Source organism: Camarhynchus parvulus, chromosome 3 (assembly GCF_901933205.1).
Source record: "Camarhynchus parvulus chromosome 3, STF_HiC, whole genome shotgun sequence".
NCBI lineage: Eukaryota > Metazoa > Chordata > Aves > Passeriformes > Thraupidae > Camarhynchus > Camarhynchus parvulus.
In genome coordinates this window covers 86,324,660-86,351,195 of record NC_044573.1, presented here as the reverse complement: position 1 = coordinate 86,351,195, position 26,536 = coordinate 86,324,660, and the positions used below count along the sequence as shown (strand labels likewise).

The window sequence follows — 26,536 nt, the reverse complement described above, 5'->3', positions numbered from 1 at the left end:
CTGTCAGTAATCAGATCTGATGCTTAATAGTCTATGACATGAGTGAAGAAAAAAAGAAATCAGAAAAATATGGAAAAATGAACCTGAGGGAGAAAACAGAAGAATAATATTTCCCAAAATAGCTCAGTGAAGTGATATTCCGAAAGTCAAGTTATGAGACAGACTATATTGGACTTAGTTGCCTGAAATCTCAATGGATACTTGTGACAGAACAAGAAATGTCTGTTGGCATTAAATTACCCTCTGAAGAGGGTGCTCCTCTCCCCTACCTCTAAGGGAAGGCTGAAGGGACTGGCTTCATCAAAACTTTTATCTGAGTTGAGACACAATCATTTTTGCATAGTTCAGCTGTAACTGAAGAGCATGCTGAGGGATTCCTCCTGAATTTGGACCTATTGGAAGGAGATTAGACAGCTAGACCAGATGTAGGTGTCTACAAAGTTAGGTGAGATGGGTTTTTCTAAGTTGTCTACACTATCATTAACTTTTAGGCTTGAACTCGTGTTTCCCTACTAGGTGATCACTAGACTCAGGATGTCTCCTAGAGTTTATCAGGGGCAGGCCTACAAATGGTGAATCCAGACAAGTTACCTAAGAGGGAGTTTGGGTGTGTGAAACAGCCAGATGCACCTTACTGCACATGTCACTGCATGAGAACTTCAATCTCCTACATTATCCTACATTCTGTGTCATAAGTCATATGTGTCCAAAAATGTGGGTAACAGTGTTTCCAACAGTGTCAGGGGCTGGATGGAAGACCTTCCCAAAATGTAAGGAGGGGACAGAGGGACATAGAGCCCTAACCAGAATGGGGAGCTACAAGAGGTGCCCTCAGTCAGGGGTCCTCTTTTGTGAAGCCTGGCTCCCCTTACGTGCCGTATGGGATAGAGAGTGTTCCATATGGGGGCTAGGCACCTCCTAAAAGACAATACATTGCAGCTGTGACTCTTTTGATGCCTTGTCCTTCTGTGATTCTATCTCTAAATAAATTATTAAGATTATTTTATTGTCAAGCATGGGACGCCAACAGTAAGGATTGACAGGATGAGGATCATTTTCAGCTACCAAGCAATCAAGTATGCATACAGGAAGGACATGAAAGAGACAGCCTGCTGTACTGTAACTGCAGGTGATGGCTACAACAATATTACCCAGGTAGGTTAGATAGGCAGGAGGGTACATGGGAATGTATGCTGTATTTAAATGTATGACTTTTTGAAATCTATTCAGTTGTCCAAATAAAGCAGTCAGGAGTGCAGAGTGCAGTTTGCCTTCTGATGCCACGCTTCATGTACTGTCTCTTTCAGCTGTCTGTGGTGTGTATTTTCACTGAGTCAAATTCAGGAAAAATAAAAAAAACAAACCAAGGCAGATGTTGAATCCAGAGAGGATTCAACAGAACTCACCTGAAGGAATATGCACTAAGCAAGGCATAGAAACTTGTGAAAGATTCGAGTTGAATTAGTTGATGTGATTTATGTAAAATAGCAATGTGTAAAAAGCAAAAAAAAAAAACCAAACAAAAACCCCCTAGAATAAAAGTGAGATTGCCATAGCAGTATCCTTTTAATCTGAGTGAGCTTTTCAGCTGTTATAATTATTTTTAGCTAGCATGGTAACAAGCAATGAAAATCGGAGGCATATAACCATTTTGTGCTAGCACAGATATTTCCAATGATCATGACCTCTGATTTATTTTACATTTCTAGTCAGCATTAGTCAGGAATTTATTTTCTGTAGGTGGGAAGTAGCTAAACAGAGATAATGGTTTTTGTTTGCTTCAGAGAGAAGTTTCCTGTTTGCAGAGAGCTGTTTGGAATGCTCAATGTAGGAGGAGCTCCAGAGTTATATAATCTTAAGGCAGAACTGCTGTAAGTTTAGAGTGGGTCACACTGTGCATAAGGTGAGTTTTTTACTTTATTTTCCCTAAAATGCAGGGGCTTGTACATGAAACTCAGTCATTGAATGGGTTTTATAGAATAAATGTGTGTATGTATTTTCTTTAGTAATATGGATATGTGTACCAAATGTTAATTCTTAATCAGCTGCTTTTGTGGTGCACAGAATTAGAAAAAGAAGTGCAGATACAAGAAATGGGGAGTGTTTCACCTCCTCATTCCTACTGTAGAGAAGCTGACATGTTCTTTACAAGGGGAATATGGTGGTGCATTGGCCGTTTTCCTTTTGCTGCTGTTAAAGCTTCAGCTTTGTTGCTGACAGGGTGTCAGTAGCTGTGAGGCTGGTATAGGCTGGGCACTGCTTGTGTGAGTTTGTGGCTGATGTGCACACATGGTTCTGAGTGGGGCAGGTGACATATGTGACACGTGGTTCTGAGTGGGGTGGGTGGTGTTGTTGCTTTAAGTTTCTGCCTAGAAATTGTTGTTGCTCGAAATTCCAGCAGAATTGCAACTGGACCAAGCAATCATTGCCCTGTGGCTGTGCCTGTGGTAAAGGCAAATCTGATGATACCAGAGGCAAAATTAACTTCCATGTTTTGGAGGTTTGTCTAAAGAAATTACAGAATTAGGGAGTGTTGTAAAAGGGATTGACTGATGGAAAGGATTCCTTCCTGGCTGGTTGTAATGGAGCATAATAGCTGCTGGAGAAAGCAGAGAATTGCTGAGTTTATAGCATGTATCTGATTAAACAGTAATCTGTGTTCTGAGATAATGCCAAAATACACAAAGAGCACACACAGCTTTCTAGTCAGAACAGAACACATTGGATGCAAAGTTTAAAAGTACTTTAAAGTCACTTGTTCTCTGTCTGGGCCAATTCTAAGTACAGAATTCTGCTTAAATATTCTGCATGTGTAAGAAACATTTGAAGGCAGAATGACACATGGCAGTCTCTCAATATATTCTTTTATCTCCACTGTTGATTAATTAAAGTCTTGAACCATAAATCAGTGGTTTCAAACAAGACAACTTTGAGACAAATTGCAAACCTGCTTTCTTCATTGCAGATACCAAGGAATCAGGCCGGTGGAAACATGTCTGGAAAACCCAGGCTGCACTACTTCAATGGACGTGGCCGCATGGAAACAATTCGGTGGCTCCTGGCAGCAGCTGGGGTTGAGGTTTGCTTCTGGTCTTTTGTACTGAGATCCTGTGACAAATATGTGCTTCTACTGTTCCACCTGAAAAGTGTGACTGAGCAGCAGTTTCAAGCTCTGCCTTTAGTGCATTGCTGAGCAGGCCAACAGGGACCACGAGCTTGCCCTAAGCAGGGGACAAGTTCCTGTCTCACGTGCATGCATTGTGTGCAAAGCCTCAGGTAGCACCACAAATGCTCCTCCCCTGTAGCTAGAGAGAGAAGAAATTTAGAACCCCAGCAGCAGAACCTGGCTTCTTAATCTTCTGATTACAGAGGTCAAGTACCTGCAATTCTGAGTACCTTCAGTTAAATTCCAATGTCCAAAACAGCAAGAGATTATTATTGCTGCCTCGATATAGTTTGCCATTGAAGGTACTGGATATTGTAAACCACAAAGTAAGGTTTTTTACCTCTGACAGATTTTGATACTAAACCAGAGATGGTGTATGGGAATCTGTGTGTTTCACCACGGGTTTCTGTCACAGTGATGGCCAAAGTGCCTGACAGCTTTCAAATATGATTAATGTTATAAAAAATAAAATTGCCCAAAACACATCTCTTTAGGTCTTCTTTACCTAAATGAGGAGAGGCTAAATCATAGAATGACAACAGAATTTTTCTCCTTCCTGCAGTTTGAAGAATCTTACCTGGAAAAAAAGGAGGATCTGACAAAGTTACAGAAGGGTAAGTTTCCTTCACTTTTAGATAATAACAGCTCAATAGTAAAAATAGGAAGAATCAGAATTAAAATTAGAATTAGAGTTACTTGTCTGAGAACACTTAAGAATTGTTAAATCTTAGTGCCTTATAATGAAAGTCCCTTAACTGGATTGTACATGAGCTCTCATAGGTGCAGAGAGAGGTCCTGCAGTGTGTTAGCTGTTATCATCCACCCAGTTGCTTCGGTCTTCACTGAATCACAGAAGGGCTGAGGTCAGAAAGAACTTCTTAAGGTTATCTACTCCACCTCCCCACTTCAAGCAAGGCCCCTGCAGCCAGTTACCAAGGACCATGTCCAGCTGGGTTTTGAGTATCTCCAAGGTTGGAGAATGTACAGCTTCTCAGGACAGCCCACACAGTCAAAGAGCCTTTCTTGAAGTTCAGATGATAGACTCTTCTTTGCTTCAGCTTGTGTCCATTGCCTTCCATCCTATGGCAATAGAGACCTTTGTCTTCAAATCATCTTGAAAGTCATTAGAATATTAGGTTGCCTCCAAAGTTGTTGTTTTATAATCCCTATGAAAACAGAGATCCAGATTTCCAAGTTAATCTCTTCCTCTGCTGCATTCCTGCCTCCCAAGGCAACAACCCCCTGCGCTGGCTTCAGCTTCTGTCTTCCTGACATGATAATCATGATTCCTCCAAACCAAATTGCATGTCTGTGCCCTTCACCTGGCCTGTGGAAACAAAGCTGAGCTTGGGTTAGCATTTGCAGTCCTGCTGTCCTGTAGGAATAATGACATGGGCCCCTGTCACAGGCTGTCTTTCAGAAAGTATTTTGGGACACAGTTGTAAAGCTAAATGCACCCTTACAAAGAAGGACATAGCTGATCAGTCATCTGAGTCAAGAAATATGATTCCTTAAGCAAAAACTCTTGCTGACTCTCTGATCTGATACCTCTCTTTCTGGTGGTATTTCTTCTTGCCAGGACAAGGTTTCTGCATGCTAGCAGAAGAATTGCATGGCTCCAGCCTCACTCCAAGTGATATTTGGGTTTTGCAGGAATCTCGTGGAATTCACTTATTCGTCCCACTTCATGCTTGTACAGATGAGATGCCATTTGTAAAGTCAAAAAAGTTGTCACCACGGTCTTCTTTCCTTTTCTATCCACTATTGTTTATATATTCATTATTATTCACATTGTATATTGGCCAGTGCTTGGAAAGTGCAGATGTATTTAGCAAAACACGACAGAAACTGGCTGGACCAGATCTTTCAGTCCTTCTCATCTCTATGAACCTCCATGAAAATCACCTGTGTTAGAGCCATGCAGTGCATGTATTTTTCAGTGTGTGACAGCTGCCAGTTCTGCATTTGACTGTTTCCTCAAATCTAAAATTCCGGCAACTTCATTTCTATAATATTAAGTTGTTATCATGTCACTAAGAAGAGGTTGCTGCAATGGTGAGCATTTTCCACATCTTCCTGTAAGAATGAGGAAGGTTGTTACCAAAAGGGTTGTCAAGCATTGGAAGAGGCTGCCCAAGGAAGTGGTTGACTCGCTGCGTGTAGACGTGCACTTGGGGACATGGTTTAGTGGTGGAATTAGGCATTGTTGGTTTTACAATTGGATTTGATGATCTTGGGATTTTTTATCCAGTCAGACTGATTCAGATTCTAAAAAAAAAGTATACATGTGGTTACTTGGCCTAACACATGCTGGTGGTTCCCATTGAGGGACTGAACTTCTCCTTGTGTTGTTCTCTTTGGCCTAGATGGATCCCTGCTCTTTCAGCAAGTGCCAATGGTAGAGATTGATGGGATGAAGCTGGTGCAGACCAGAGCCATTGCCAACTACATATCAACCAAGTACAACCTCTACGGGAAGGACATGAAGGAGAGAGCCCTGTACTGTAACAGTGCCACCTTTGCTTATTAGAGCCCAGCTCACCCTGTAGCTCAGGGAAACACAAGGGTATCCCAGCTCCCTGCTCGATTCAGTGGGAGAGGGCAGCACTGCACGAGATCACTGTGGCTGCAGCTGATGTCTACAGCAGAGAGAGCCAGCTGGATTCCACAGGGCAAGTGAGCCCAGGAATCATCAGTCAGAGGTCTATGCACTTATCAGAAGAAAGCAGTCAGGTGGCTGCTGCTTTTCATTTTCTCCAGCAGTTGTCAGCAGCATCATTTTCTCCTCATCACATTCAGGGCAATGTCTTTTAAGGGAACAAGAACCCTCCACTCTCAAATAGCCAGGAATTAGTACAGATTTAATTACAGGTTATTAAAGGACAGGACTCCTGGGGCCCATGTTTTGACCTGAGGCATTTCTGAGTGCTTGAAATTAATAAGCCCTGGTAAACACATGTGTCAAGATATTTGGTAGAAATGGTATGGACCTGCAGTTAAACTTGGGCTGTCTTACTGGATTTTTAACCCAAGTCTGGATGGCACACATGACAATTCTGTAGTCAGGTTCACAAACCCATATTCCAGACAAGAATCAGTCCCAGTAAGAAGTGGGAGTCCTCCAGTCTTTATGTTTCCCTAGGAATTTTGCATTTGCCTTTGGCCCAAGCTCCCGCCCTGCCTGGCCCCAGTGCATTCCAGGGGGAACTTTGCCAGGCTATATGTGTGTGTGTGTGTGTGGGATAGAAGGGGCAGGGATTTCCCAGCATCTCAGTCAGGTTGTGCCAGGAGTTATTGTGCTCTTCAGACCTACTGTGTGACCTGACCAAATGGATCTCTTCCTTTCAGAATCGATATGTACGTGGAAGGAATGTTCGATCTGAATGAGTTACTCATGACATATGAAATCCAACCAGCAGACAAAAAGCAGGAACATTTTGCAAATATGATGGACAAGGCTGAAAACAGATACTTCCCAGTCTTTGAGAAGGTATGTGGCAAAGAGTTGCAGCTCAATTGATGCTGTTACCTTGAACCTCCATCCTGGAAGCACACAAGTTTTATGGAGGAAAACCGGAGAGAAGCTACCACTGGAATATCAATGCTCTGTTTTTAGTGGTGCTGGGATTAAGGTGGAGACAGGACACTCAGAGGGGACAGAAGGCACTTCAGATCTGGGAGAGATGTAGAGCTGAAAAACCCAGCACACCCTGAGCTCCTCAAATGTCCATGTTTCAGTGTGTGTCTTGTTTCAGACAAAAGACACTACAGCACCAGCTTTGACATCAAGTTTCCTCCTGAAGTGTAGGTGGCCCTGTACCATACATGCTGTGTAAAAGCATTGCAGTTCCTTCTGTGTCTCATACGGCTCAGCCTTCAGTGCAGCTACAGCAGCCAAGGCAAGATGAGCACAACTGAGCTGCCAGACAGGAATGTAGAAGTGAAAGAGCTGATAGATGATGCCTAGGATGGCGGTGCCTTCAGATCATTGTTTGTACTACAGATGTTTGAACCGCATTTCCTTCTTTCACTGACAACTCTGTGCAATGTGTGACCCTGCTTTGAAGATATCACATCATTTATGAGAATAGAACTAATAAAAGACCGAGAAAAGACATCATCTGCTTGTGGTTCTTTGTTTTTAGGTTTTGAAAGGCCATGGAAAAGATTTTCTGGTTGGCAACCAGCTGAGCAGGGCAGATGTTCAATTACTTGAAATCATTTTAATGGTAGAGGAGTGGAAGCCTGATATCTTTGCCAAATTTCCTCTCTTGCAGGTAAATGAATGGGCAGTTTGAATGGAGAATTAATTGGAAAGGGCACTGATTTAAAGTGGCTGGGAAATATGGGGGAGTGAGAGGGTCAGAAGTGACATGCAAAATAATAAAATACCCTAAGAACTTTTAGCTGGCCCCACATCCTCATTGTTATTGCCACATTCTGTCACTACAACCCCAAAAGCATAAGAGGGGAAGCATATAGTTTCTTCTGCAGCATCAAGCTGTGATGTGTCTTTCAGAGCATTGATAACATTGAAATGTCTGACAGTTACAACGATTCCAGTGCTGTTTTGATTTTGTTTTGTAGAGTTTCAAAGCAAGACTAAGCAATATCCCCACAATAAAGAAATTCCTGCAGCCTGGCAGCCAGAGGAAACCACCATCAGATGACGATGTTGTAGACAAAGTGATGAAAATTTTCTACTCCTGAGCAGCACCCTAAAGCCACAAAAACTCTGTTTCATTGTATTTGCAGATAGTAGCAAGGTGAAATTAATTAAAAAGAATGGAAATGTCAAATTAATGGAATGAGTGAAAAAATCTTTTTGATCTTTCCTTAGCTACAGGGCTGGTTTTAGTCTGCTGCAGACACTTCATTGTGAAACTACATTAATGTACCAGCAAAGGAAATAGTTCACTAAATAGGCGATATATTGTACAACACAGAATGCTTTAAATAACTAAAGAGAATACCTGAAATAAATTCTTGCTATTGATACTCAAAACCTGGCTGTTCATTGATTTCTTGCTGCTACTTCTATGCCTAAGATCTGTCTGGTTCTGTTTTTCTGGCCTTCCCAAGAATTGTTGGATAATTAGGACAGACTATCCCAAATAGTAGGCCATGGTTTTGGTTTTTTTTCCCCCTAGGAAATTCATAGAAAAGCCTGCATGTTCTGGCTAGCTGAGGTTGAATGTTTGTATTAGGCTTTCCTCTGAGCTTAACTTGAAATATCCTTGGACCAGAGCTCCTACTGCACCTCTGCTTTGCCGCTAGACACTTGGGAAGTCCAGTAATGCGGCTTCACCCATGTTTCTTTATCAGAAGATCTATTGCAGCAGGTAAAAGCCCTTTGCAGACTCTGAGAAACAAATGCTGGTCCCCAGCTTAAAACTTATTGAAGAAGGAGGAGTCAGGATGGTGCCAGGTTTTAGTGAGACCCTGGAATGTAGGATTTCATGTTGACTTGCATCACCTTATATTAAATCAAATTTTATAGTAATTGTAGTCAAGTTATTCATTTTAATCACTTAGATCAAGCTCCACTACTAACATTAGAAAGACTGTTGACATTTGATAAATATGTGCATTTATGTAGTGAAATGTGTGCATTCATGTAGTGTTCCTGCCCAGGGCAGGAGGGCTGGAACTAGATGATCTTTCAGGTCCCTTCTAGCCCAAACCATTCTATGATACTACTTAAGCACCAAATAAAGCAAGTTTGTAAATGAAAGAGTCAGTGCCCTAAATCCAGCTACAACTGGAGCACTGTCAGTTTTCAGCTGGGCAAACTCAGGGCTCTGTAGCTCTTGCTAAAGCCAACAGTTTCTTCATAAGAAATGTCATGCAGCTGGAACCATTTCTTTTTTTTAATCAAAAAAGAAAATAAACCTAACTTTTTCAGCAGCAAAACATGCTGAAAGATGCAGAGGGTTGTTGCAGGAGCTGTTTCCCTCTTGCCTCACTGAAGCATTCAGACTTGCAGCTAGTGTCCAGGAAGGACCTGAGGGAGAAAGCCCCTCCTACTGTAACAACCAATTGTTTTCTGTGACGCACTGCAATTTATACAACCTCCCTGTGTAACATAAGAAGAATATTCCTGCCCACTGCTATGTTCAGGGTAATTCAGAAAACTTTTGCATGTATTTTTTGACCTTGACTGCAGGTACTGCCTCCATCAATATTAACCACGTTGATTAGATAGGCAGGATGGTGAACAGGGGATCATTCTATATTGACATTTTGAAATCAATACAGTTGGCAAAAAAAACCAGTGAGGAGTGCAGAGGGCAGTTTGACTTCTGATACCACACTTCATTCATTGTCTCTCACAGTTCTCTTTGGTATGTATTTACATTGAGTCAAATTCAGGGAAACGTTTTTGATGAAAAAAAATTCAAAACCGACCCCAATGTCCATTGATGAAATTGAGCAGAAGTGTCCTGAAGGAATATACACCTAGCAAGGCATAGAAGCTTGTGTCAGATTTGAGCTGAATTAGTTGATGGGATTTATGTAAAGTGGGAATGTGTAAAAAGTAAAAAACCAAAAAACATTAGAATAAAAGTGTGATTGGCATAGCAGTATTTTTTAATCTGAATGGGCTTTTCAGACATTATAATTATTTTTCACTGGCAAATAGGAGGCATATTACCATTTTGTGCTGACACAGATCTTTCCAATGATCATGATCTCTCATGTATCATACGTTTCTGCATTGTCATCATGAGGCAGGAATTTATTCTCTGTAGGTGAGAAGTAACTAAACAGAGAGAATGGATTTTGTTTGCTTAAGAGAAAGAGGTTTCTCATTTGCAGAGAATTGTTTGCAATACTTGGTGTGGGAGGGGCTATAGAGTTATATAAGCTCAAGGTAGAACTGCTGAGAGCTTAGAGTGAGTTACACTGTGCACAAGGTAAGTGGCTTCTTTTATTTTGGACATGCAGGGAGTTGTTGTATGTGAAACTCAGTCATTGAATGGGTTTTATAGATTGAATGTGTGTATGTATTTTCTTTACTAACATGGCTATGTGTGCCAAATGTTAATTCTTAATCAGCTGCTTTTGAGGTGCACAGAAAAAGAAGTGCAGATACAACAAGTGGGGAATGTTTCACCTCCTCCTTCCTACTGTAGAGAAGCTGACATGTTCTTTACAAGGGGAATATGGTGGTGCATTGGCCGTTTTCCTTTTGCTGCTGTTAAAGCTTCAGCTTTGTTGCTGACAGGGTGTCGATAGCTGTGAGGCTGGTATAGGCTGGGCACTGCTTGTGTGAGTTTGTGGCTGATGTGCACACATGGTTCTGAGTGGGGTGGGTGACAGTCTGCCTAGAAACTGTTGTTGCTTTAAGTTTCTGCCTAAAAACTGTTGTTGCTCGGGTTGCAGCAGGGTTCCAACTGGCAAGCAAGCATTGCCCTGTGGCTGTGCCTGTGGTAAAGGCAAATCTGATGATACCAGAGGCAAAATTAACCTCCATGTTTTGGAGGTTTGTCTAAAGAAATTACAGAATTAGGGAGTGTTGTAAAAGGCATTGACTGATGGAAAGGATTCCTTCCTGGCTGGTCGTAATGGAGCATAATAGCTGCTGGAGAAAGCAGAGAATTGCTGAGTTTATAGCATGTGTCTGATTAAACAGTAAACTGTGTTCTGTTATAATGCTAAAATACACAAATAGCACATGCAGCTTTCTGGTCAGAACAGAACACTTTGAATGAAAATTGTTTTGATTGACTGCTTCTCTGTCTGGGCCAATTGCTCTAAGTACAGAGTTCTGCTTAAATGTTCTGCATGTGAAAGTAATATTTGAAGGCAGAATGATAAGTGGCAGTCTCTCAAAATATTCTAACTTTTATCTCCACTGTTGATTAATTAAAGTCTTGGACGATAAATCATTGGTTTCAAAAAGACAACTTTGACTGTGAATTAGAGAGTTGAATCCAGGATTATGAATGTTTATTGTGCAAACCTTCTTTCTTCATTGCAGATACCAAGGAATCAGGCAGGTGGAAACATGTCTGGAAAACCCAGGCTGCACTACTTCAATGGACGTGGCCGCATGGAAACAATTCGGTGGCTCCTGGCAGCAGCTGGGGTTGAGGTTTGCTTCTGGTCTTTTGTACTGAGATCCTGTGACAGATATGTGCTTCTACTGTTCCACCTGAAAAGTGACTGAGCAGCAGTTTCAAGCTCTGCCTTTAGTGCATTGCTGAGCAGGCCAACAGGGACCACGAGCTTGCCCTAAGCAGGGGACAAGTTCCTGTCTCACGTGCATGCATTGTGTGCAAAGCCTCAGGTAGCACCACAAATGCTCCTCCCCTGTAGCTAGAGAGAGAAGAAATTTAGAACCCCAGCAGCAGAACCTGGCTTCTTAATCTTCTGATTAATCACAGAGGTCAAGTACCTGCAATTCTGAGTACCTTCAGTTAAATTCCAATGTCCAATGTCCAAAACTACAGGTTTTTTGGTTTTTGTTTTTTTACCTCTGACAGATTCTGATACTAAACCAGAGATGGCATATGGGAATCTGTGTGTTTCAAGATCCTTGGGTTTCTGTCACAGTGATGGCCAATGTGCCTGAAAGATTTCAAATATGATTAATGTTTTACAAAATACAATTGCCCAAAACACATCTCTTCAGGTCTTCTTGACGTTATGAGGAGAGGCTAAATCATGGAATGACAATAGAACTTTTCTCCTTCCTGCAGTTTGAAGAATCTTACCTGGAAAAAAAGGAGGATCTGACAAAGTTACAGAAGGGTAAGTTTCCTTCACTTTTAGATAATAACAGCAGCAATAATAATAATAGTAGTAAGTTAGAATTAGAATTGCTTGTCTGAGATCACCTAAGAATTCTTAAGTCTTAGTGCCTTAAAAAGAAAATGTCTTAGACTGGATTGTACATGAACTCTCAGAGTTGCACACTGCAGTGGTAGGTGATATCATCCACCCACTTGCTTCAACCTCCACTGAATCACAGAAGGGCTGAGGTCAGAAGGGACCTCTCAAGATTATCTACTCCACCTCTCCCATACAAGCAAGGTCCCCTCCAGCCAGTTACCCAGGTCCATGTCCAGCTGGGTTTTGCGTATCTCCAAGGTTGGAGAATGTACAGCTTCTCTGGACAGCCCACACAGTCAAAGAGCCTTTCTTGCAGTTCAGATGGTTGACTCTCCTTTGGTGTATTGCACTAAATAGTTCATTTAGTTGTTTTGCACTGGGTGTCTGGTAAATTGCAATGATCACATGGTCTGTCTCCTTCTCCCCTTTCCCCCCTGAGCCCCAGTAGTAGTGGTTTCTCCCTGGTCTCCTCCTCCCCTCTCCCCCTCCTCACTTGTATCCCACTGCCTGTGGTTCTTTTCCTCCACCCTCCAGTCCCTGGTTTAAAATCTCCCACCATCAAGCATTCCTCCTCTTTTCCCCCAGGGATGTTGCCTGGATTTCCAGGTGACATCTATCAAGGAATAAGTAGGACTCTGGTCCCAAGGAGAAGAGATCCTCTAGTCTTTTACTTTTGTCCTCATAAAGGCTGGGATGGGTGGGGGTCCAGAGCAGCCGGATGGGACGCGAGTGGTCCCAGAGATGAGCCCCTAGAGTTGGCACCCAGTGGTCGTCTCCCACGAGGTCTCACTCCTTTGCTTCACTTTGTGACCATTGCTTTCCATCCTATGGCAACAGAGGCCTTTGTCTTCAGATCATCTTGAAAGTCATTAGCAGCTTAGGTTGCCTACAAAGTTGTGGTTTTATGATCCCTATGAAAACAGAGTTCCAGATTTCCGAGTTTACCTGTTCCTCTGCTGCATTGCTGCTTCCCAAGGTAACAACCCCTCGTGCTGGCTTCAGCTTCTGTCTTCCTGACATGATAATCATGTTTCCCCCAAACCAAATTGCATGTCTATGCTCTTCACCTGGCCTGTGAAAAGCAACCTGAGCTAGGGGTAGTATTTGCAGTCCTGCTGTCCTGTAGGAATAATGACTTGGTCCCTATGTAACAGGCTGCCTTTCAGAAAGTATTTTGGGACATAAACAGAATGCTAAATGCACCCTTACAAAGAAGGACATAGCTGATCAGTCATCTGAGTCAAGAAATATGATTCCATCAAGCACAAACTCTTGCTGACTCTCTGATCTGATACCTCTCTTTCTGGAGAAGTATTTTTACTTCTTTCAGGCTAAGATGTAACTTCTGCGTGCTAGCAGAAGCGTTGCATGGCTCCAGCTTCACTCCAAGTGATATTTGGGTCTTGCAGGAATCTCATGGAACTCACTCATTGTTCCCACTTCATGCCTAGACAGATGAGCTGCCATTTGTAATGTCAAAAAAAGTTATCACAAAGATCTTCTTTGCTTTTCTATTCTCTATTGTTTATCTATTCATTATTATTCACATTGTATATTGGCCAGTGCTTGGAAAGTGCAGATGTATTTAGCAAAACATGACAGAAACTGGCTGGACCAGATCTTTCAGTCCTTCTCATCTCTATGAACCTCCATGAAAATCACCTGTGTTAGAGCCATGCAGTGCATGTATTTTTCAGTGTGTGACAGCTGCCAGTTCTGCATTTGACTGTTTCCTCAAATCTGAAATTTCTACAACTTCATTTCTATAATATTAAGTTATTAAAATGTCACTAAGAAGAGGTTGCTGCAATGGTGAGCATTTTCCACACCTTCCTGTAAGAATGAGGAAGGTTGCTACCAAAAGCCTTGTCAAGCATTGGAAGAGGCTGCCCAAGGAAGTGGTTGACTCGCTGCGTGTAGACGTGCACTTGGGGACATGGTTTAGTGGTGGAATTAGGCATTGTTGGTTTTACAATTGGATTTGATGATCTTGGGATTTTTATCCAGTCAGATTGATTCAGATTCTAAATAAAAAGTAATACATGTGGTTACTTGGCCTAACACATGCTGGTGGTTCCCACTGAGGGACTGAACTTCTCCCTTTTGTTGTTCTCTTTGGCCTAGATGGATCCCTGCTCTTTCAGCAAGTGCCAATGGTAGAGATTGATGGGATGAAGCTGGTGCAGACCAGAGCCATTGCCAACTACATATCAACCAAGTACAACCTCTACGGGAAGGACATGAAGGAGAGAGCCCTGTACTGTAACAGTGCCACCTTTGCTTGTTAGAGCCCAGCTCACCCTGTAGCTCAGGGAAACACAAGGGTATCCCAGCTCCCTGCTCGATTCAGTGGGAGACAGCAGCACTGCACGAGATCACTGTGGCTGCAGCTGATGTCTACAGCAGAGAGAGCCAGCTGGATTCCACAGGGCAAGTGAGCCCAGGAATCATCAGTCAGAGGTCTATGCACTTATCAGAAGAAAGCAGTCAGGTGGCTGCTGCTTTTCATTTTCTCCAGCAGTTGTCAGCAGCATCATTTTCTCCTCATCACATTCAGGGCAATGTCTTTTAAGGGAACAAGAACCCTCCACTCTCAAATAGCCAGGAATTAGTACAGATTTAATTACAGGTTATTAAAGGACAGGACTCCTGGGGCCCATGTTTTGACCTGAGGCATTTCTGAGTGCTTGAATATAATAAGCCCTGGTAAACACATGTGTCAAGATATTTGGTAGAAATGGTATGGACCTGCAGTTAAACTTGGGCTGTCTTACTGGATTTTTAACCCAGGTCGTGATGGCACACATGACAATTCTGTAGTCAGGTTCACAAACCCATATTCCAGACAAGAATCAGTCCCAGTAAGAAGTGGGAGTCCTCCAGTCTTTATGTTTCCCTAGGAATTTTGCATTTGCCTTTGGCCCAAGCTCCCGCCCTGCCTGGCCCCAGTGCAACTGCATTCCAGGGGGAACTTTGCCAGGCTATATGTGTGTGTGTGTGTGTGGGATAGAAGGGGCAGGGATTTCCCAGCATCTCAGTCAGGTTGTGCCAGGAGTTATTGTGCTCTTCAGACCTACTGTGTGACCTGACCAAATGGATCTCTTCCTTTCAGAATCGATATGTACGTGGAAGGAATGTTCGATCTGAATGAGTTACTCATGACATATGTAATCCAACCAGCAGACAAAAAGCAGGAACATTTTGCAAATATGATGGACAAGGCTGAAAACAGATACTTCCCAGTCTTTGAGAAGGTATGTGGCAAAGAGTTGTAGCTCAATTGATGCTGTTACCTTGAACCTCCATCCTGGAAGCACACAAGTTTTATGGAGGAAAACCGAAGAGAAGCTACCACTGGAATATCAATGCTCTGTTTTAAGTGGTGCTGGGATTAAGGTGGAGACAGGACACTCAGAGGGGACAGAAGGCACTTCAGATCTGGGAGAGATGTAGAGCTGAAAAACCCAGCACACCCTGAGCTCCCCAAATGTCCATGTTTCAGTGTGTGTGTTGTTTCAGACAAAAGACACTACAGCACCAGCTTTGACATCAAGTTTCCTCCTGAAGTGTAGGTGGCCCTGTACCATACATGCTGTGTAAAAGCATTGCAGTTCCTTCTGTGTCTCATACGGCTCAGCCTTCAGTGCAGCTACAGCAGCCAAGGCAAGATGAGCACAACTGAGCTGCCAGACAGGAATGTAGAAGTGAAAGAGCTGATAGATGATGCCTAGGATGGCGGTGCCTTCAGATCATTGTTTGTACTACAGGTGTTTGAACCGCATTTCCTTCTTTCACTGACAGCTCCGTGCAATGTGTGCCCCTGCTTTGAAGAGATCATAATATTTATGAGAATAGAACCGATAAAAGAGAGAGAAAAGACATCATCTGCTTGTGGTTCTCTGTTTTTAGGTTTTGAAAGACCATGGAAAAGACTTTCTGGTTGGCAACCAGCTGAGCAGGGCAGATGTTCAATTACTTGAAGTCATTTTAATGGCAGAGGAGTACAAACCTGATATACTTGCCAAATTTCCTCTCTTGCAGGTAAATGAATGGGCAGTTTCAATGTACAATGAATTGGAAAGGACCACTGATTTGAAGTGGCTGGGAAATATGGGGGAGTGAGTGGGTCAGAAGTGACATGCAAAATAATCAAATACTCTAACAATTATATAATAGTATAATTATATATTATAATCAAATACCTTAACAATTTAGCTGGCCTCACATACTCAATGTTATTGCCACGTTTTGTCACTACAACCCCAAAAGCATAAGAGAGGGAAGCTTATAGTTTCTTCTGCAGCATCAAGCTGTAATGTGAATTTCAGAGCATGGATAACATTGAAATGTCTGACAGCTGCAATGATTCTTAAGCACGGCACTGTTTTGATTTTGTTTTGTAGAGTTTCAAAGGAAGGATAAGCAATATCCCCACAATAAAGAAATTCCTGCAGCCTGGCAGCCAGAGGAAACCACGAATAACAGAGGAAGATATCGCCAGAGCAATGAAAATATTCCGCTCTTGAGCAGCTGTCTAAACCCATTCACGCTGTATGGGTATTTCATTGTATTTGGTGTTAGTGGCAAAGTGAAATTAATGGAATGGGTGAAAAAAAAAGGGGGTTTGATCTCTCTTTCTTTAGGTACAGGACTGATTTTAGCCTACTGCAGACACTTCAATATAAAGCTACATGGGTGTACCAGCAAAGGAAAACGGTTCACTAAACAGGGGGTATACTGGACAACACTGGATGCCTTAAATAACTAAAGAGAATACTTGAAATAAATTCTTACTATTGATACTCAAAACCTGGCTGCTCATTGATTTCTTGCTGCTACTTCTATGCCTAAGATCTGTTCGGTTCTGTTTTTCTGGCATTCCCAGAATTGTTGTAAAATTAGGAGTTGTCTTGGTTTTGAAGACAGGAGTCTGCTAAGGAAGGCAGGAGCCTCCCCTGAAATGGAGAATGTAAACCCTCCCCACCCCTCCGAATTGCAATAATTTTAAATTAAAGGGCTCTCAGGCAAAGATTTGGGAGCAGGAAATAACAGTTCTTTAATAGGGAGAAAAAAAAATAAACAATGCAGTCCACTAGAACAACACTGACAGAGTCAGAACCCAACCTGACACCCTGTTGGTCAGGGTGTTGGTGGTAGTCCGATTGAAAATGTGGCTGCAGTCCTCTGAAGTATCAGGTGTGGTTCTGTTGGAGCAAGGGGATTCTGTAGAGAAGGATGTAGTCTTCCTCTGAAGATCCAGGAGGAAAAGGCAGCTGCTGTTCCTCTGGGGAATCTCGTGGAGAAAAGCTGTGCTGCAGTTTCAGAATCTCAGAGTATATCGGGGTAGCAGTGCTTGGCTCCTCCCTCTGGGCAGAGCATCTCACAATGGGACGTTCTAGTTCTTATCAGTCATGCACCGATATTCAATAGTCTGTTATCAGCAGAGGTCCCCTCCTGAGGGAGGTGTGAATGTGGTCATTCAAAGAGAGAGATAAGGCAAACTGCTCAATTGACAAGGCAATCTGCCATACAGATGGTAATGGAAAACATCTTGCATGCAATCTTCAACAGGAGTTTATCCCAAAGAGTCGGTCTTTGTCACAATACAGCTAGTCTGTAGCTGGACAAATAAATCTGGCTGTAATATGAAACCTAATTTGGCTCTTCTAGTTTGATAAATAACTCCCTAGGTGAAGAGTGAGAGGATAGATTTGAACTCAAACAGAGCACCCCAACTAATCCCTCTCAACCATAAATGCAGAGACATTACTGCTCAGAGCACTGGGCCGTGTTAAGACCCAGACCAAGCAGCAGGTGAGACCTGGTAGTTTAGAGCTGCCTACAGAAGAAACTCCAAACAATAAAAGACGAGGCTTGTTGAGGACTGCTCGGTGAGTCCATGTTGTGTCTGCCTCCAACCAACCAGCCATAACGTAAGAGGTCATGTATTTTTTTCTGGGAAATGCCAGGAAAAGCCTGCAGGTTCTGGTTAGCTGAGGCTGAAAGTTTGTATGCAGCTTTCCTCTGAGCTTAACTTGGAATATGCTTGGATCAGAGGTCCTACTGCACCACTGCTTTGTCACTAGACATTTAAACTCTTCCAGTGCAGCTTCACCCATGTTTCCTTCATCACAGGATCGATGGCAGCAGCTAAAAGCCCTTTGCAGACTCTGAGAAACAAATGCTGGTTGCCAGCTGAAAACTTATTGAGAAAGGAGGAGTCAGGATGGTGCCAGGTCTTAGTGAGACCCTGGAATGCAGGAATCCATATTGGACTTATGTCACTAAATATTAAACCAAATTTAATACAAGTTGTACTGCTGTTGTTCATTTTAATCACTTAGATCAAGCTCCACTACTAAGGTTAGCAAGACTGTTGACATTTGATAAATATGTGCATTTATGTAGTGAAATGTGTGCATTCATGCAGTGTTCCTGCCCAGGGCAGGAGGGCTGGAACTAGATGATCTTTCAGGTCCCTTCTAGCCCCAACCAATCTATGATTCTGTGATACTACTTAAGCACCAAATAGAGCAAGTTTGTAAATGAAAGAGTCAGTGCCCTAAATCCAGCTACAACTAGAGCACTGTCAGTTTTCAGCTGGGCAAACTCAGGGCTCTGTAGCTCTTGCTAAAGCCAACAGTTTCTTCATAAGAAATGTCATGTAGCTGGAACCAGGTTTTTTTTTTAATCAAAAAAGAAAATAAAGCCATCTTTTTCAGCAGCAAAACATGCTGAAAGATGCAGAGGGTTTTGCAGGAGCTGTTTCCCTCCTGCGTCACTGAAGCATTCAGACTTGCAGCTAGTGTCCAGGAAGGACCTGAGGGAGAAAGCCCCTCCTACTGTAACAACCAATTGTTTTCTGTGACGCACTGCAATTTATACAACCTCCCTGTGTAACATAAGAAGAATATTCCTGCCCACTGCTATGTTCAGGGTAATTCAGAAAACTTTTGCATGTATTTTTTGACCTTGACTGCAGGTACTGCTTCCATCAATATTAACCACGTTGATTAGATAGGCAGGATGGTGAACAGGGGATTATTCTATATTGACATTTTGAAATCAATACAGTTGGCAAAAAAAAACCAGTGAGGAGTGCAGAGGGCAGTTTGACTTCTGATACCACACTTCATTCATTGTCTCTCACAGTTCTCTTTGGTGTGTATTTACACTGAGTCAAATTCAGGGAAAAGTTTTTGATGAAAAAAAATTCAAAACCGACCCCAATGTCCATTGATGAAATTGAGCAGAAGTGTCCTGAAGGAATATACACCTAGCAAGGCATAGAAGCTTGTGTCAGATTTGAGCTGAATTAGTTGATGGGATTTATGTAAAGTGGAATGTGTAAAAAGTAAAAAACCAAAAAACATTAGAATAAAAGTGTGATTGGCATAGTAGTATTTTTTTAATCTGAATGGGCTTTTCAGACATTATAATTATTTTTCACTGGCAAATAGGAGGCATATTACCATTTTGTGCTGACACAGATCTTTCCAATGATCATGATCTCTCATGTATCATACGTTTCTGCATTGTCATCATGAGGCAGGAATTTATTCTCTGTAGGTGAGAAGTAACTAAACAGAGAGAATGGATTTTGTTTGCTTAAGAGAAAGAGGTTTCTCATTTGCAGAGAATTGTTTGCAATACTTGGTGTGGGAGGGGCTATAGAGTTATATAAGCTCAAGGTAGAACTGCTGAGAGCTTAGAGTGAGTTACACTGTGCACAAGGTAAGTGGCTTCTTTTATTTTGGACATGCAGGGAGTTGTTGTATGTGAAACTCAGTCATTGAATGGGTTTTATAGATTGAATGTGTGTATGTATTTTCTTTACTAACCTGGTTATGTGTGCCAAATGTTAATTCTTAATCAGCTGCTTTTGAGGTGCACAGAAAAAGAAGTGCAGATACAAGAAATGGGGAGTGTTTCACCTCCTCATTCCTACTGTAGAGAAGCTGACATGTTCTTTACAAGGGGAATATGGTGGTGGATTGGCCGTTTTCCTTTTGCTGCTGTTAAAGCTTCAGCTTTGTTGCTGACAGGGTGTCAGTAGCTGTGAGGCTGGTATAGGCTGGGCACTGCTTGTGTGAGTTTGTGGCTGATGTGCACACATGGTTCTGAGTGGGGTGGGTGACAGTCTGCCTAGAAACTGTTGTTGCTTTAAGTTTCTGCCTAAAAACTGTTGTTGCTCGGGTTGCAGCAGGGTTCCAACTGGCAAGCAAGCATTGCCCTGTGGCTGTGCCTGTGGTAAAGGCAAATCTGATGATACCAGAGGCAAAATTAACCTCCATGTTTTGGAGGTTTGTCTAAAGAAATTACAGAATTAGGGAGTGTTGTAAAAGGCATTGACTGATGGAAAGGATTCCTTCCTGGCTGGTTCTGATGGAGCATAATAGCTGCTGGAGAGAGCAGAGAATTGCTGAGTTTATAGCATGTGTCTGATTAAACAGTAAACTGTGTTCTGATATAATGCTAAAATACACAAATAGCACATGCAGCTTTCTGGTCAGAACAGAACACTTTGAATGAAAATTGTTTTGATTGACTGCTTCTCTGTCTGGGCCAATTGCTCTAAGTACAGAGTTCTGCTTAAATGTTCTGCATGTGAAAGTAATATTTGAAGGCAGAATGATAAGTGGCAGTCTCTCAAAATAGTCTAACTTTTATCTCCACTGTTGATTAATTAAAGTCTTGGACGATAAATCATTGGTTTCAAAAAGACAACTTTGACTGTGAATTAGAGAGTTGAATCCAGGATTATGAATGTTTATTGTGCAAAACTGCCTTCTTCATTGCAGATACCAAGGAATCAGGCCGGTGGAAACATGTCTGGAAAACCCAGGCTGCACTACTTCAATGGACGTGGCCGCATGGAACCAATTCGGTGGCTCCTGGCAGCAGCTGGGGTTGAGGTTTGCTTCTGGTCTTTTGTACAGAGATCCTGTGACAGATATGTGCTTCTACTGTTCCACCTGAAAAGTGTGACTGAGCAGCAGTTTCAAGCTCTGCCTTTAGTGCATTGCTGAGCAGGCCAACAGGGACCACGAGCTTGCCCTAAGCAGGGGACAAGTTCCTGTCTCACGTGCATGCATTGTGTGCAAAGCCTCAGGTAGCACCACAAATGCTCCTCCCCTGTAGCTAGAGAGAGAAGAAATTTAAAACCCCAGCAGCAGAACCTGGCTTCTTAATCTTCTGATTAATCACAGAGGTCAAGTACCTGCAATTTTGAGTACCTTCAGTTAAATTCCAATGTCCAATGTCCAAAACTACAGGTTTTTTGTTTTTTTTTTTACCTCTGACAGATTCTGATACTAAACCAGAGATGGCATATGGGAATCTGTGTGTTTCAAGATCCTTGGGTTTCTGTCACAGTGATGGCCAATGTGCCTGAAAGATTTCAAATATGATTTATGTTTTACAAAATAAAATTGCCCAAAACACACCTCTTCAGGTCTTCTTGACGTTATGAGGAGAGGCTAAATCATGGAATGACAATAGAACTTTTCTCCTTCCTGCAGTTTGAAGAATCTTACCTGGAAAAAAAGGAGGATCTGACAAAGTTACAGAAGGGTAAGTTTCCTTCACTTTTAGATAATAACAGCAGCAATAATAATATAATAATAATAGTAAATTAGAATTAGAATTAGAATTGCTTGTCTGAGATCACCTAAGAATTCTTAAGTCTTAGTGCCTTAAAAAGAAAATGTCTTAGACTGGATTGTACATGAACTCTCAGAGTTGCACACTGCAGTGGTAGGTGATATCATCCACCCACTTGCTTCAACCTCCACTGAATCACAGAAGGGCTGAGGTCAGAAGGGACCTCTCAAGATTATCTACTCCACCTCTCCCATACAAGCAAGGTCCCCTCCAGCCAGTTACCCAGGTCCATGTCCAGCTGGGTTTTGCGTATCTCCAAGGTTGGAGAATGTACAGCTTCTCTGGACAGCCCACACAGTCAAAGAGCCTTTCTTGCAGTTCAGATGGTTGACTCTCCTTTGGTGTATTGCACTAAATAGTTCATTTAGTTGTTGTTTTGCACTGGGTGTCTGGTAAATTGCAATGATCACATGGTCTGTCTCCTTCTCCCCTTTCCCCCCTGAGCCCCAGTAGTAGTTGTTTCTCCCTGGTCTCCTCCTCCCCTCTCCCCCTCCTCACTTGTATCCCACTGCCTGTGGTTCTTTTCCTCCACCCTCCAGTCCCTGGTTTAAAATCTCCCACCATCAAGCATTCCTCCTCTTTTCCCCCAGGGATGTTGCCTGGATTTCCAGGTGACATCTATCAAGGAATAAGTAGGACTCTGGTCCCAAGGAGAAGAGATCCTCTAGTCTTTTACTTTTGTCCTCATAAAGGCTGGGATGGGTGGGGGTCCAGAGCAGCCGGATGGGACGCGAGTGGTCCCAGAGATGAGCCCCTAGAGTTGGCACCCAGTGGTCGTCTCCCACGAGGTCTCACTCCTTTGCTTCACTTTGTGACCATTGCTTTCCATCCTATGGCAACAGAGGCCTTTGTCTTCAGATCATCTTGAAAGTCATTAGCAGCTTAGGTTGCCTACAAAGTTGTGGTTTTATGATCCCTATGAAAACAGAGTTCCAGATTTCCGAGTTTACCTGTTCCTCTGCTGCATTGCTGCTTCCCAAGGTAACAACCCCTCGTGCTGGCTTCAGCTTCTGTCTTCCTGACATGATAATCATGTTTCCCCCAAACCAAATTGCATGTCTATGCTCTTCACCTGGCCTGTGAAAAGCAACCTGAGCTAGGGGTAGTATTTGCAGTCCTGCTGTCCTGTAGGAATAATGACTTGGTCCCTATGTAACAGGCTGCCTTTCAAAAAGTGTTTTGGGACATAAACAGAATGCTAAATGCACCCTTACAAAGAAGGACATAGCTGATCAGTCATCTGAGGCAAGAAATATGATTCCATCAAGCACAAACTCTTGCTGACTCTCTGATCTGATACCTCTCTTTCTGGAGAAGTATTTTTACTTCTTTCAGGCTAAGATGTAACTTCTGTGTGCTAGCAGAAGCGTTGCATGGCTCCAGCTTCACTCCAAGTGATATTTGGGTCTTGCAGGAATCTCATGGAACTCACTCATTGTTCCCACTTCATGCCTAGACAGATGAGCTGCCATTTGTAATGTCAAAAAAAGTTATCACAAAGATCTTCTTTGCTTTTCTATTCTCTATTGTTTATCTATTCATTATTATTCACATTGTATATTGGCCAGTGCTTGGAAAGTGCAGATGTATTTAGCAAAACATGACAGAAACTGGCTGGACCAGATCTTTCAGTCCTTCTCATCTCTATGAACCTCCATGAAAATCACCTGTGTTAGAGCCATGCAGTGCATGTATTTTTCAGTGTGTGACAGTTCCAGTTCTGCATTTGACTGTTTCCTCAAATCTGAAATTTCTACAACTTCATTTCTATAATATTAAGTTATTAAAATGTCACTAAGAAGAGGTTGCTGCAATGGTGAGCATTTTCCACACCTTCCTGTAAGAATGAGGAAGGTTGCTACCAAAAGCCTTGTCAAGCATTGGAAGAGGCTGCCCAAGGAAGTGGTTGACTCGCTGCGTGTAGACGTGCACTTGGGGACATGGTTTAGTGGTGGAATTAGGCATTGTTGGTTTTACAATTGGATTTGATGATCTTGGGATTTTTTATCCAGTCAGATTGATTCAGATTCTAAATAAAATTAATACATGTGGTTACTTGGCCTAACACATGCTGGTGGTTCCCACTGAGGGACTGAACTTCTCCCTTTGTTGTTCTCTTTGGCCTAGATGGATCCCTGCTCTTTCAGCAAGTGCCAATGGTAGAGATTGATGGGATGAAGCTGGTGCAGACCAGAGCCATTGCCAACTACATATCAACCAAGCACAACCTCTACGGGAAGGACATGAAGGAGAGAGCCCTGTACTGTAACAGTGCCACCTTTGCTTGTTAGAGCCCAGCTCACCCTGTAGCTCAGGGAAACACAAGGGTATCCCAGCTCCCTGCTCGATTCAGTGGGAGACAGCAGCACTGCACGAGATCACTGTGGCTGCAGCTGATGTCTACAGCAGAGAGAGCCAGCTGGATTCCACAGGGCAAGTGAGCCCAGGAATCATCAGTCAGAGGTCTATGCACTTATCAGAAGAAAGCAGTCAGGTGGCTGCTGCTTTTCATTTTCTCCAGCAGTTGTCAGCAGCATCATTTTCTCCTCATCACATTCAGGGCAATGTCTTTTAAGGGAACAAAAACCCTCCACTCTCAAATAACGAAGAATTAGTACAGATTTAATTACAGGTTATTAAAGGACAGGACTCCTGGGGCCCATGTTTTGACCTGAGGCATTTCTGAGTGCTTGAATATAATAAGCCCTGGTAAACACATGTGTCAAGATATTTGGTAGAAATGGTATGGACCTGCAGTTAAACTTGGGCTGTCTTACTGGATTTTTAACCCAAGTCTGGATGGCACACATGACAATTCTGTAGTCAGGTTCACAAACCCATATTCCAGACAAGAATCAGTCCCAGTAAGAAGTGGGAGTCCTCCAGTCTTTATGTTTCCCTAGGAATTTTGCATTTGCCTTTGGCCCAAGCTCCCGCCCTGCCTGGCCCCAGTGCAACTGCATTCCAGGGGGAACTTTGCCAGGCTATATGTGTGTGTGTGTGTGTGGGATAGAAGGGGCAGGGATTTCCCAGCATCTCAGTCAGGTTGTGCCAGGAGTTATTGTGCTCTTCAGACCTACTGTGTGACCTGACCAAATGGATCTCTTCCTTTCAGAATCGATATGTACGTGGAAGGAATGTTCGATCTGAATGAGTTACTCATGACATATGGCTACCTACCAGCAGACAAAAAGCAGGAACATTTTGCAAATATGATGGACAAGGCTGAAAACAGATACTTCCCAGTCTTTGAGAAGGTATGTGGCAAAGAGTTGCAGCTCAATTGATGCTGTTACCTTGAACCTCCATCCTGGAAGCACACAAGTTTTATGGAGGAAAACCGAAGAGAAGCTACCACTGGAATATCAATGCTCTGTTTTTAGTGGTGCTGGGATTAAGGTGGAGACAGGACACTCAGAGGGGACAGAAGGCACTTCAGATCTGGGAGAGATGTACAGCTGCAAAAACCCAGCACACCCTGAGCTCCCCAAATGTCCATGTTTCAGTGTGTGTGTTGTTTCAGACAAAAGACACTACAGCACCAGCTTTGACATCAAGTTTCCTCCTGAAGTGTAGGTGGCCCTGTACCATACATGCTGTGTAAAAGCATTGCAGTTCCTTCTGTGTCTCATACGGCTCAGCCTTCAGTGCAGCTACAGCAGCCAAGGCAAGATAAGCACAACTGAGCTGCCAGACAGGAATGTAGAAGTGAAAGAGCTGATAGATGATGCCTAGGATGGCGGTGCCTTCAGATCATTGTTTGTACTACAGGTGTTTGAACTGCATTTCCTTCTTTCACTGACAACTCCATGCAATGTGTGACCCTGCTTTGAAGATATATATTTTATGAGAGAAGAACAGTTAAAGTTATATTTTAGATATTTAAATATTTTATATCTATGTTATATTTTATTAACAGAGAAAAGATATCATCTGCTTCTGTTCTCTGTTTTTAGGTTTTGAAAGGCCATGGAAAAGACTTTCTGGTTGGCAACCAGCTGAGCAGGGCAGATGTTCAATTACTTGAAATCATTTTAATGGCAGAGGAGTGCAAACCTGATATACTTGCCAAATTTCCTCTCTTGCAGGTAAATGAATGGGCAATTTGAATGGAGAATTAATTGGAAAGGGCACTGATTTAAAGTGGCTGGGAAATATGGGGGAGTGAGAGGGTCCGAAGTGACCTGCAAAATAGTAAAATATCCCAAGTACTGTAGCTGGCCTTGGCTACTCTTTTGTATATTTGTGGTACCTTCTGTCAGTATAACCCCAAAAGCCTAAAAGGAGGAAACGTATAGTTTCTTCTGCAGCATCAAGCTGTAATGTGAGTTTCAGAGCACAGATAACATTGAAATGTCTGACAGCTGCAATGATCCTTAAGCACAGTGCTGTTTTGATTTTGTTTTGTAGAGTTTCAAAGCAAGAATAAGCAATATCCCCACAATAAAGAAATTCCTGCAGCCTGGCAGCCAGAGGAAACCGCTAATACGAGAGGAAGAGGTACCCAAAGTGATGAAAATTTTCTACTGAGTCTAAAGCTGCAGAAACTATTCCATTGTGTTTGCTGACAGAGGGAAAATAACGAAAACACTGAAAACCAAGTTTTGTTCCTACCAACAAAGGCAATAGTTCACTAAATAGGCGATATATTGTACAACACAGAATGCTTTAAATAACTAAAGAGAATACCTGAAATAAATTCTTGCTATTGATACTCAAAACCTGGCTGTTCATTGATTTCTTGCTGCTACTTCTATGCCTAAGTTCCTTCTGGTTCTGTTTTTCTTGCATTCTCAAGAATTGTTGAAAAATTAGGAGAGATTATCCCAAATAGTAGGTCATGGTGTTTTTTTCTGGGAAATGCCAGGA

The 26,536-nt window shown here is 42.5% G+C and overlaps 3 protein-coding genes across 3 annotated transcripts; all 3 read left to right on the top strand.

Annotated features, from left to right (window-relative positions):
* Positions 1–1,881: 1,881 nt before the first annotated feature.
* Positions 1,882–7,876, top strand: LOC115902121 (glutathione S-transferase-like). The gene is made up of 7 exons (XM_030945348.1): positions 1,882–1,903; positions 2,966–3,079; positions 3,729–3,780; positions 5,533–5,665; positions 6,515–6,656; positions 7,312–7,443; positions 7,754–7,876. Exons 2-7 carry the CDS (start codon positions 2,993–2,995, stop codon positions 7,874–7,876), a joined length of 669 nt encoding a protein of 222 aa, XP_030801208.1. The 5' UTR covers positions 1,882–1,903; positions 2,966–2,992.
* Positions 7,877–10,076: 2,200 nt separating this feature from the next.
* LOC115901797 (glutathione S-transferase-like) lies at positions 10,077–16,530 on the top strand. Its single transcript, XM_030944764.1, has 7 exons — positions 10,077–10,083; positions 11,151–11,264; positions 11,872–11,923; positions 14,129–14,261; positions 15,117–15,258; positions 15,914–16,045; positions 16,408–16,530. Exons 2-7 carry the CDS (start codon positions 11,178–11,180, stop codon positions 16,528–16,530), a joined length of 669 nt encoding a protein of 222 aa, XP_030800624.1. The 5' UTR covers positions 10,077–10,083; positions 11,151–11,177.
* A 3,201-nt stretch (positions 16,531–19,731) lies between these two features.
* On the top strand, positions 19,732–26,197 carry LOC115902128 (glutathione S-transferase-like). Its single transcript, XM_030945358.1, has 7 exons — positions 19,732–19,738; positions 20,806–20,919; positions 21,526–21,577; positions 23,795–23,927; positions 24,783–24,924; positions 25,624–25,755; positions 26,078–26,197. The coding sequence occupies exons 2-7, from the start codon at positions 20,833–20,835 to the stop codon at positions 26,195–26,197; spliced, it is 666 nt and encodes a 221-aa protein (XP_030801218.1). The 5' UTR covers positions 19,732–19,738; positions 20,806–20,832.
* Positions 26,198–26,536: the final 339 nt, after the last annotated feature.

What these genes read in the sequence shown, in the direction of transcription:
- LOC115902121 (XM_030945348.1), top strand. Translation starts at nt 2,993, where the DNA reads ATGTCTGGAAAACCCAGGCTGCACTACTTCAATGGACGTGGCCGCATG. An exon ending in GACATGAAGGAGAGAGCCCT is followed by an intron (nt 5,666 to 6,514) that starts GTACTGTAACAG and finishes TCTTCCTTTCAG; the next exon opens with AATCGATATGTACGTGGAAG. An exon ending in CCAAATTTCCTCTCTTGCAG is followed by an intron (nt 7,444 to 7,753) that starts GTAAATGAATGG and finishes TTTGTTTTGTAG; the next exon opens with AGTTTCAAAGCAAGACTAAG.
- LOC115901797 (XM_030944764.1), top strand. Translation starts at nt 11,178, where the DNA reads ATGTCTGGAAAACCCAGGCTGCACTACTTCAATGGACGTGGCCGCATG. An exon ending in ACTTCCCAGTCTTTGAGAAG is followed by an intron (nt 15,259 to 15,913) that starts GTATGTGGCAAA and finishes CTCTGTTTTTAG; the next exon opens with GTTTTGAAAGACCATGGAAA. An exon ending in CCAAATTTCCTCTCTTGCAG is followed by an intron (nt 16,046 to 16,407) that starts GTAAATGAATGG and finishes TTTGTTTTGTAG; the next exon opens with AGTTTCAAAGGAAGGATAAG.
- LOC115902128 (XM_030945358.1), top strand. Translation starts at nt 20,833, where the DNA reads ATGTCTGGAAAACCCAGGCTGCACTACTTCAATGGACGTGGCCGCATG. An exon ending in ACTTCCCAGTCTTTGAGAAG is followed by an intron (nt 24,925 to 25,623) that starts GTATGTGGCAAA and finishes CTCTGTTTTTAG; the next exon opens with GTTTTGAAAGGCCATGGAAA. An exon ending in CCAAATTTCCTCTCTTGCAG is followed by an intron (nt 25,756 to 26,077) that starts GTAAATGAATGG and finishes TTTGTTTTGTAG; the next exon opens with AGTTTCAAAGCAAGAATAAG.